The sequence below is a fragment of the Petaurus breviceps genome, unplaced genomic scaffold, assembly GCF_028583685.1.
Source record: "Petaurus breviceps papuanus isolate PSGF00001 unplaced genomic scaffold, PetGlider_PUasm1.0 37, whole genome shotgun sequence".
NCBI lineage: Eukaryota > Metazoa > Chordata > Mammalia > Diprotodontia > Petauridae > Petaurus > Petaurus breviceps.
In genome coordinates, this window is record NW_027186296.1 from 109022330 (window position 1) to 109034229 (window position 11900).

The following is an 11900-nucleotide window of genomic DNA, read 5'->3' on the forward strand; positions in this document are numbered from 1 at the left end:
CAAAACCTTTTCATTTGTTGACATGATGAAAAATGGAAACTTTCATGGTTTTATTAAGTGATTTTTGTACAATTATATGTATTTGGAAGTCAATTTTGTAATAAACATGTTATGATAAAATTGATACAACCTTGATAGTAAATGCAAAAATAGAGACAAGAATTGATTACATGCCTTTGTCTGCGTTCTCATTTTACAACTTATATTTAAAGCTTTATTATAATGATTATATAACCCCCTATATAGTTTTCAAAATTTTTCCATAGCTATTAAGGTTGATTATTGACCACTGAGAGACATGGTCAGATCTGTGCTTCAGGAAAATCATTTCTGCAGCAGTATACATGAGAAAATGAGGGGTGAGAGACAAAGCAGTGAAGCCAATTAGAACAACTTTGCAATAGTTAGATGAGAGTTAATCAGAGCCAGAAATAGGGAGTCCATCCTGTTAAGTAAGGAGGCAAAGATTACCACCCCCATTTTAAAAAATAAGGAAAACCAGTTTCAGAAAGGTAGTGAATGACAGCAGATCCTGAACTGTGTGCGAGGCAGGTCTCCTGACTCAGCATTCCCTTGATGCTCTAGTCATCTTTGAGCTTCCTTTAAATAGGAGGTTAAGGGAGTTTTGGGGAGGAAGAAGTGCACAAGCAGGTAGGTGGGAGTTGTGGAGATGAGGAAAGGTTTTCTTTAAAAAGCTAGTTATAGGGGCGGCTAGGTGGTGCAGTGAATAGAGCACCTGAGGACCTGAGTTCAAATACAGCCTCAGACACTTGACACATCACTAACCCTGTGACTTCGGGCAAGTCACTTAACCCCAATTGCCCTCCAAAAAGCAAAAAATTAAAAAAAGCTGGTTATAGATGGAATAAAATATCTGGTGAGATTTTTGTTGTTTACATATAGCACATTCATCAATAAACCTTTAGTTTACAGGCAATAACAATTATGATAACTTGAATTTCATTTATTAAGGCCACAGAGTGGGTACACATAAGTGGACTGCAATACAAATTATGGCTGGAGCATTCTTTGATACTTTGTCTCCTCTCTCTCTTCCCTGAATCCTCTGCAGTTTGGCTGCTGACCTCAGAAACCCCTCTTCCCAAAGTTACCAATGATTTCTTAAATGCCAAATCCATTTTCCTCCATCCTCTTGACCTCTCCTGAGCTTTCTACTCAGTTTACAACCCACACCTCAGCATTGTACTCTCCTGATTCTCTTATTGGTCTGGTCTTAGTCTCTGCTCATTCATTATCCACGAGATGCTTACTAATTTTGTCTTTAGGTTCTTTTTCTCTCTTACTCTACATATTCATTCATTTGCCAGATCTTGTCCTATCACTCCCATAACTACCATTCTCCTTAAGACCTTCATCACTTCTTTCCTGGACTATTGCAATAACTTGTTTGGTCTCCCTCAAGTATAATCATTTCTCATCTCAAACGCCTAGTGTACTAGTTCAACTCTCCACTCTTGTCTGTTTTTGAATCTTTTGCTCTCCTCCTGTTTCACTACATTTCTTGTCAAACCCAGCCCTGAATTCTCTTCTGCCATCTGTCTCCTCCTTTATTCCCTTCCTGCTGCTGAATGGAGGAGGTCTCTCCTGAGGATCAACAAACTTCAAGATATTTCTTCGTGTCCCATAAACTCATGTTTTTCCCCCAATTCTTCCAAATTTCCCTTTTACTCTTGAGGACACTACCATTCTTCTACTCACCAAAGTTCTCAACCTTAGTGTTTTTCTCAATTCTTCACTCCCATTCCACATCACCAATCATTTGATAAATATTGTCCTTTCTATTTCCACAACATTTGTTGCGCCCATCTCCTCTGTCCATCTTGTGGCCAGGTCCGTATTTCAGGTTCTGATGAACTCTGCAGAATGGCTGTAACTGGCGTCGCTGCTTTGTCTCTCACCCCTCGTTTTCTCATGTATACCGCGGCAGTAATGATTTTCCTGAAGCACAGATTCTGACCATGCTGCTCGGTGCTCCAAGAACTCCAGTGGCTTTCAGCCTCCAGGATCGATATAAACTCCGTGTTTGACATTTCAGGCTCTTACAACCTGGCCCCACAAGCTCGACTCCCTGGATTCTGCAGTCCAGTCACACTGCCCTTCCTGCAGTTCTGAACTCACGATGTCCCAGCTTGTGTCTCTGTGCCTTTACCTTGTCTGGTCCCTAAGCCTGGAATGTTTTGGGGGATTCTCGGTTTTTTTTTTGGAGGGGCAGCAAAAGTGCCATCCCCTGCCCAAAGCCTTTCCCGACCCCTCTAAGGGCTAGTGAACTCCCAAAGATACTTTGGATTCAGTTCACACTGCCTCCCCTGGGCGTAGCCTAGTAGCGGGCAGGTTTTTCCTTCTGTGTATCCCCTTCCTCAGCACGGTACTTGGCACGCAGTAGGTGCTTCATAAATTAGGTATAAATAAATCAATAAATAAAATAGGTAACTGATACCGAACAAAGTTTAACGAGGGCAAGAGAGGGCCAGGCGAAGTGCACGAAGGCGAGTCATGGGGGGGGGGTGCGGAACTGGCAGAGGACCTCATGCCTCGGGAACAGCACTTTCCACGGGAAGGAATTCACGAGTCCGATGGCGCCCCATCGTGACTTCAGGGGAGAGACGGAGAACGGACGCCTAGCTGTCCATCCGGGCAGGGCCGCGGGCCCCGTGGGTGGGACACAGGTAAGGCGTGGGGCGGTTTTGCTCCGAAGATGGGGTGGGGGTGTGCTCGGCGGGAAGTGACAAAGGGGTTAAAAGTCTTGTTTTTCGAGGCTCCAGAATTAAGGGGGAAAGGCGAGCTGCTCGCTAATCCCGGCTGCAACTGCGTGGCCGAGGGCAGCTTACGTGTACAATGGGGTTTTGGAGCCCAGGTCCCTGCTAGGGGCCAGCCCCCTTCCCTTCTTAGTCTAGAACTTTCCTCCCGGGTCCAGAGGTTGGGCGGAAGCCGATCCCTCCTTCCCCTACAGACAACACGGGCAGCAGCTAGGCGGTCGCGGCCCCTTCATGCGCTAGATGAGGACATGGGGAGGTCGGGCTACGGGTCTGATGGACGGGAATTCAGGACTCCCTCCTCCAAGGCCAGCGTCTTCTAGAGGCATCACGTACTTCACTGAGAACGGATAAAAAATGCCTTCCCCTGTACTTTCTCTCTCCCTGTCTGAAGGAACTCCCGGCGGCCAGCTTGGTCTGGGAGGGTACCAGAAAGACTAAAACTTCAATCAGAAGGAAGCAGCGGCCCACCTGACTTGGGTGGGAGGGGGGAGGGGGGCGAACAGGAAACCCCGCGAGACTGGGGGCGGGGAGGGGGAGGAGTTAAGGCGGAGGGGGAGGGTACTTAGGAAGGAGAAGCGCGCGGTTTTCCCAGAGAGAGTCTCGTGAGAGGACCGAGCTCGCGAGACTTACCAGGGGGTTGGGTGAAAATTGGCGCGCGGGTTTGCAGGCTGCTCCGGAGTTCCGTCAGGGAAGTGCGGCGGCGCCTGTTTCCTCGTTCGCTCGTGTTCCCAGGCTATGCCTGCCGAACGCCTGCACCAGAGCGGCGGTGAGTGCGCCCTCGGCCCTGGGGAGGGGGAGCCGGGGGTCTGGGGAGAGGCGGCTGAGGGGGAAATGAAGCGGTTGTCGGAGCCCGTGGGGGGAGGGCCAGCCCCGCGCTGAGTTTCCCGCGAAAACGAAGCTTCCTTACTGGTGATTGATTGATGGGCTTGGGGGCCGGGGCCGCCTCCCCGCCCTCGTCTGGGCTCGCCTCCGGCCACCCCCTTCTCCCCCCCAGCTAAGTCTTTCTTAGCTTTTCCTGGACAACCGGAGCGACGGGGGCCGGGGCCGCTGGTACGCGGCACGCCGCAGCCGCCCCTGGGAGCCAAGAGCCGTTTCTCCCCTCCCTTGAATGCAGGGCTTGAGGCGGCAGAGATGGATCAGCCACCAGAGGACACCCCGGTGATCACCGCATCCATGCTGGAAGAGGAAAAGCAGTTGGAAGCGGTCGGGATGGAGAGAGAGCGAAAAATGCTGGAGAAGGTACGGTCCCAGAGCAGTGCTTCTGAGGGAGGGCAAAAGGCGCACTTAAAGCAGCCGAGCTTTTCCAACGTTGGAAATGATGTTAACATTTATTTTTGAAAATTTTGAGTAGCTTAGAGCTCTGGTGGCAGCGTCGTATTGACTTATCTCGAGATGTCAGCAGTGCAAATGCTGTGAACCACACTACGTAATTTCCATTAAAAAGATTCATTTGGAAAAATTTTTAAAAAGCATTTAAAGTGTAACATTGCTTTCTGGGCATTTTCTTTTAAAAACAGTTGGTTTTATAGATTTTCCTAAAAAACAGTCTTGGCGGTGCCTTTGAACATTTTAACCTTTTCTTACAATCACCTTTACACCGATAGGCTTCAGCTCAGGTCATGAGAACATAAAACACGAAGTTCCCAGTCTCTGTTTTCCTGTTTATTACAGACCTGAAAGAAGTTAAGCTGTTACCATTTCCACCTATTTTTATTTCCCATGTCACAATTTGGAATAACTTAATATAAGAGAGAGAGACACGGTAGATGGTTTTCGAAACCCTTCTGTCTCTAGATTCATATTCTGATCCTAAATAAGAAAATATTTACTTAAGTGAAATTTCTTTAGCACTTGGTACTCCCTCCAGCAATACAGGTTATAATCCTTTTGTGCCTTTTTTCTTGAAGTGCGGTGGCCAAAAAAATTATCCCATTTATATATGAAGCTCTATCAAGGCTTACCTACCAAAGATTTCATTTTACTAACATAGCTTTGAGAATCTGGAGCCCGCTTCCATGCCACAGAGAGACATAGAAATAGAACTTTAGTTGACAGCAAATAAAACTTCTAGCTTTTAAAATTATTCTAGATTTGAGTAGCATCTGAAATGCCAGCACGATGTGTTCTTTCACTGGTGACTTTGAGGTGATAATGCAAACATTTCTTGGTTAATTAACTCACCTTTAGTGCTGATTAGGGAGGTATATGACTAGAAGAGGAGGGGCAGGTCAGTTAGGTAGCAAGAGTTACCAAGTAGACAGTTTGTGTGCTGCTTTCATATCCAGGCAGTGTTAAGAAATGTGTAGAAAACTCCTAGCCCATCACACCAACTTGGAAAGTCTGAATATCTTGTGTTCTGAACCATTGGATAGAGCAGCAAGACTGACCACAGAGCCATTGAAATGTGCAGAGATTTTCATGAGATGTTAATGAGATGATAACTATCTCCTATATCAGTCTTATTTTCTGCACATAAAAAAGTTACCCAAGTTATCATTTTTCCATTTAACTCTTTTAACTTTTTTTTATTCCTCATCCTGAAAGAGGTTGCATTTAGGACTGACAGGACCCTAGCTGTGTTATGGTCCTTTGTTAATATGATTACTTAATATAGGAAGGACATAAACTATGGTTTACCACCTTGAAAGGAGGTGGTGTGTTTTGGTTGGAATCCTTGCTCTGACATCATTTACCTAATGATGACTACAAATCATTTGAGCCCTCTGGGCCTGAGTTATCCCATGTATGGGAAAATTGGACTAAATGACCTCTAACGTCCATTCTAAATCTACTTCTATGCTGTTTAAGTGCACACTACATTATAATTACCTGTAGTATGTAATACAATTACTCATCCTGCTTCAACAATTTTAAAATATAGTGGATTGAAGGGAAAGGGAATAAATATTTATATAGGAGCTATTATGTGCCTGGCTCTGCTAAGCAATTTTTACCATTTTTCTCTCAATTGATTCTCAGAACAACCCTGTGAGGTAAGTGCTGTTACTGTTTTCCATTCTACTTTTGAGAAAATGGGAGGTCAGCAGGTTAGGTGACTTGCCTAGGGTCACACTGTAAGTGACTGAGGCTGGTTTGACTACTTCATTTTCCCATTTTGATTCTTACTGACTTGCATTCTAACTAGAAAATGCTTTGAAATCTATATGGTGGTGATATAATGTTGAATGTTGCACTTACTGAGGCAATATTTGTTAAGGGTATACTTTGTGGCACATTTAGAAGAATACTTCTAATCCTGGAAAAAATAGATATCCTATAGATTCAACTTTTTTCCTTTTTTTTTTAAACTTAAAGAAAATGTCTTATTTGTATTTGAAAAAAGCAGGGAGGAGGCTCTGGAAGGAAATTCACTTCTTTAGGTTCTTTGGGTATTCATGAACCATCTCCCTTTGAAAGAAAGCTATTGTTAATTGGGAAGTGTAGGTTGTCTCCTTGTACCCAGAATTGCTCCTGTGTTTCCTCTGCTTTTTAGAATCCCTTGTTTTCTTTGAGAATGGGAAGTCTATTTTTGTCTCCCAACCCCTGCCCATTCTGTTGTCCTCCCCCTATGAATTATCTTGTATTTATATTTCATGCATCATACACAGGTGACTCCTAGGGATAGAATGGAAGCTCTTTGAGAGTAGAGACTTTCATATTTGTCTTTCTATCCTTTATTATCCATGTGGTATAATGCCTGGCATTTAGTAGGCACTCAGTAAGTGCTTATCGGTACATCATAGTGTGATAGAAAGATCAGTACCTCTGGTATTAGAGAACTTGGTTCAAATTCTGTTCTAACTTCCTTGGTTACCAGATTCCTCTTTTTTAAAATGAAGAGTCAAGACAGAGGGGCTCTAAGGTCCTGTGTGGCTCTATACCTATGGTCCTATTGAAAAGAACATGAATTAATTTAGAATATTAGAGAGGAAAATAATTTTCCAATGACAGATATGTGATGAATATAAGGAAATAGAAAATTTTTCCACTCCTCTCTGAATTGGTAAATATTAATACTTTATACTCTTTCATCATGCTATTTTGCTAACCACCTAGAAATTAGTGTCTCTTTGTGATAATTATAATGCAATATCAAAATGCTTTCTAAATTACAAAATTGTATTTTATAATTTATAGAGAGGTAGCATGATATAATAGCTTATTTGAGAGCCAGGACAACCTGGCTTCAAGTCTCACCTTGGATACATATTGGTAGTGTGATGGTAGGACAATCAATTAACTTAACAATGCTCTAGGCAGCTCTCTTAGGATCTTAGTAATTTGCAGGGAGTGTGTTCATTTACATTGATAGAGGAAATTTCCTTACCCAAATTTTTTTATGGGAGATTTTGGGGGGGAGTGTCTGCACATTTTAATTTTTTTTAACTTAAAATAGCAAAGAAAATTAACATTTCCACATATTTTGTAGAACATAAGGAGGGTCCTTATGTGAAACCATGAATCTCTATTATGTAGAGCTTGCCCTTCCTTGAAGTATCTGATAAATTATGTGCAACTTTCAAAACCATCTTCCTTGTCTGATTTTTTTCTGGTAGCTTTTCATTTTTTCCCTTTGGAATCCTATCCCTATCTTTCTCCTTGTTCCCATTGGGGGGGAAAACCCCCCCAAAAGCCCTTCCATAATCCACAACGGCCATGTACAAAAATGTATGTCTTGTTCTTTATCTTGAGTCCAAGTACATCTCAACTGTCAGTATGCTTCAACATCAGTACTTGTGAATGGTCATTATTACATTGATGAGAATTCTTAAGTCTTTCAGTATTTTTATTTACATCCTTGTATAAATTGTTCTGGTTCTACTTGCTTTAGTTTGCATCAGTTCATGTAAGTTTTTGTTGGTTTCTCTGGAATCCCTTTTATCCTACAGTAATATTCCATTTCATTGATAAACCATAATTCTCCAGTTGATGAATACCCCTTTAGCTTCAAGTTCTTTGACACTTAAAAAAAAGCTACTACACTATTGTGTGGGAAATTATTTTGCTTGACTATTTGTTAAAAAGGGTTTGGATTTTCTTTTTACATTTTATATAATTCTGTAGTTATTTTGTAGTATTTTTTTTCCTGCTGGGTTTTGTTGATAATATACAAAAATGCTAATGATGTATTTGGAATAGTGAGGTTATGTTTCATAGGGTGTCTCTCTATTTGGACAGTTTAAGAATGGGTTAATATTTAGATTGGAAATAGAATGGGAAAGGGCATTCCTTAGTAGAGTGGGGGAGGGGACATGTTATGAGCGAAGTAAGGATGAGTATGTTGTACTATTTCATCAATCTGAATAGAGTTGAGAGCTCATTTATGGATGTAATTGGGAGAGGTGAGGCTAGAAGGGAGGATTGGGCCTAAATTGAATCATGGTCAATAGTTTGTTTTTGTTTTTTTTCCCTCTTAGAGCCTGACCACTCTAGCTAAGTAATTTCTCTGTCTCAAATTAGCTTTTATTACTTAGTTGAAAGAAGTATTCTTTGCTTTTTGTGTATATGTGCCTTGTGACTTCATGTAGATTATAAATAAATAGGGGACAGGGTTTATGTGTTCTTTGTGGGTTTTTTTGTGTTTTCACAAGTCTTATAGAAATGTATTTGCTGTAGTATGCATAACACAGTAAATGGGATAGTGGAGAGACTATCAGAATCTTGGTGACTGGACAGTGACTCAACCTTTCTGGACTTTAGTTTCCTCATTTACAAAATGAAGAAGTTGGACTAAATGACTTCTTAGGTCTTTTCCAGTTCTGGATCTTTGATCCTGTTATTTTATCCCTTGTTTATGTTTTATTATTGGTGTCAGAGGCAGAGCATTTCAACATATAGATAATGAAAAGTTAATGTTAACTTACATTAACTTAACTCACAGTGCAAGAAAACATTAGGACAGACAGTAATTTACACCAAAGTATCTATTTTTATTCATATAGATTGCAACCATACCACACCTTTGTAGTTGGTTTTCATGTGTTGCTAAACCTGAAAAAATATCTCTCCCGCTGACTGACCTTCTGGTAATAAGCCTTTTTGAACTTAATTAGGCTAATCCTCAGATATGTCCTTTAAACCCATACTTGAAACAATTCTTCCTTGGAGTTGTATCTGTCAGAGTTTGGATTTTGTTATTGCAATCTAGGAAAAGCCAAGGTCACCTACCACTGAAGGACCAAGCTAGTTCAATATTCATTTTATATTTTAGTAAAAAAAAAAACAAAAACCAAACAACCCAGCATTTAATTATATTAATATAATTAACAATTGTTTCCTATTCTATAAAATATATTTGAGTTTTACCATACCTTCAGTTTTAACCCAAAAACATAACAAATAAATTTACAAATAACAAAACCATTTAATAAAATAAATTTAAAAGTTAATTTAAATGCTCAGTTTTTTGAGAAATGTGATTTTTAAATAAGGTACTAGATTTTTTTAACCCAAGTTCTAAGTTATGTCTATGTAAGCTGTATTTGTTTAACTTTTTATTGCTTTGTTTTGTTCACATTATATAAACATTAAAACACAGTATGACTGACTGAATTTTCATAGTGTATACTATAGAAGAAATATTTGAGAAAGGCATGGAATAATAAGCGAAAAAAATCTTCTTGTTAGGCTCGCATGTCTTGGGATAGAGATTCTAATGAAATTCGCTACAAGAGACTTCAACATTTACTTGAAAAAAGCAATATATACTCCAAATTTTTGTTGACCAAAATGGAACAGCAACAGATGGAGGTGAGTAATTGAAAATAGTTTTGGTAGTTTTAAATCTAAAGATAAAAAAATTTTTAAATGTCCTTTAGTACTTCAGAAGAATTTTCACCTTCATGAATGACATAGATTGCAACATTCCACACATCTAGATCTTCATGAGTTGATTGACCAGAATTTATCTGGTCTTCAACTTTCTGATCACTTTGAATTTAACCAGGCTAGTCTTCATAAGGGAAGCTAGATGCCACTATGGATAAAGTACTGAGCCTAGAGTCGGGAAGACTTTAATTCCTGAGTTTGTATTTGGCCTCAGACTCTTAATAGTTGTGTGACTGGGCATAGCACTTAACACATTATTTCTCTGATCTATAAAATGAGCTGGATAAGGAAATGGCACCCATCATAGTATCCTTTGCCAAGAAAACCCCAAATGCAGTTTATGAAGAGTCACAAATGACTGAGAAACGACTGAACAAGTCTTCATAAGACAGACACACTGCCATTGGGTCCATACTTGAGGACTTTCTGACTCAGTTGCAACTGCCTGAGTATTCGTTCTCTTGGCAAAGCTTTTAAGAATCTGAGGTTACTTCAACATGTTGGAGGGAGAACTTAGTGAAGGAACTTCGTACCTGTGTTTTTTTTTTTATATTCTGGATGCAAAACCATTTAATAAAATAAATTTAAAAGTTAATTTAAATGCTCAGTTTTTTGAGAAATGTGATTTTTAAATAAGGTACTAGATTTTTTAACCCAAGTTCTAAGTTATGTCTATGTAAGCTGTATTTGTTTAACTTTTTATTGCTTTGTTTTGTTCACATTATATAAACATTAAAACACAGTATGACTGTGAGCTTTACATTTACTTTCTCAGTCTCACTTTGTATTGATGTAAGTTATAGGCCAAAGGAATTATATGTACAAATATTAGGATATAATATACTCCCCCAAAACTCACTGTAGTCTTAAAAAAATTAAATTAAAAATTTTTAAGTTTAAAAATTCTTCAAAAATTAAAAAAAAATAGGATTCAGGAACAGGAGTCTTGACTTTTTATCTAGAGCAAAGACTTACACTTAATACTAAATAAATAGTCTTATGGTATGATGGGCAGAATACTGGGTTGATATGAAGTCAGAAAAATTGTCTTTGCTTCTTGACTCTACCTTTTTGACCTGGAGCAAGTTACTGGTTCCTTGTTTGCAAAATGAAAGGTTTGGACTATATGATCTTTCAAATACCTCCCTTTTAGGACTATGGTTCTGTAAATCAAGAAGTCATTAAATGTATATGCTTTAAGGACACTTAAGATAATCTCTTCTCAGGAACAGAAGAGGAAAGAGAAATTGGAGCGAAAAAAGGAAGCTTTAAAAGTTTCAAAGGTAATTTGTTAAATCAGATTTTTAAAAACAGTATATTATGTCTTGAAGTTTCTGATTCTATTGTTGACAGGAAAATACCCTCGGTAAAATGTGTAATATTGCTTTGAAATTTTTTTCTTCCTGTATTATGGTAACTTTTCTGTTTTCTGCATATTGTCCATATTTGATTTACATTTTGGGGGGAATATATTTAAATGCTCATGAACACTTAGGACTAAATCCATTTAATGTAGCATGAGAAAGTTGACTGTATTTCCCAAATGGAAAGGAACTTGCATTGGTTTTTCCTGAAATCTTTGTCCCTAGCAGGTCTTCCTTGAGACCATTTCTCTTATGTTTCCATCCATAGCCTGGAGTCTAAAATTTTTGTTTAGTATTTTGTTATAGCAGTTACTCAAATTTTCAGTTATGTACTGAAGGCAAGTAACACTATCAGAAAGAGTAGCAGTTTCTAGGATAGACCTCTGTGACTGCCCCTGAAATTTCAGATATAGTCATTTCCTATTTTCAGTACATTGCATACAGCATATGAAACACATACATGCATATGGTGTCTATTGACTTGGATGAGACCACAAAAACCTAGGTATAGGTTTCTATTAGGTGGTGTGTTGAAATACATTAAAGCAAAAAGTAGGATTTTTTAATCTTTTCTGCTACTGGAGAATTTGGTGCCCCCATAGTATAATTAACCCTAGGTAAAAGTCTAGGTGGTCTCTTTTCTAGGTAAATTTGTCCTGATGGTTTCTTTATTTTGAGATGTCTTGCCTTCCCCTCCTCCCCTTTGCTAATAAAACTGTTTGTTTAAAAGTGATAGTTTTTGGTTTAATTACTATTAACATGGGTCACCAACATTGCTGGTTAACTTAACACTAGTGTCTTGGAGTTTAGTCATAAATACCTATCCCATACATTTCTCTCAACCCATTTTTCATTTTCCAACTCTTTGTAACTTTACACACACACACACACACACACACACACACACACACACACACACACACACACACAC

At 39.4% G+C, this 11900-nt stretch overlaps 1 protein-coding gene across 1 annotated transcript in view; it reads left to right on the top strand.

Moving 5' to 3' along the window:
* The first annotated feature begins 3343 nt into the window (after positions 1-3343).
* Positions 3344-11900, top strand: part of HELLS (helicase, lymphoid specific) — a 37050-nt gene continuing 28493 nt past the window's right edge. The window contains exons 1-4 of the mRNA XM_069099275.1: positions 3344-3543; positions 3892-4016; positions 9405-9527; positions 10832-10888. Coding sequence (XP_068955376.1) covers positions 3513-3543; positions 3892-4016; positions 9405-9527; positions 10832-10888 — 336 coding nt within the window. The 5' untranslated portion in view covers positions 3344-3512. The remainder of the gene's footprint in view (positions 3544-3891; positions 4017-9404; positions 9528-10831; positions 10889-11900) is intronic.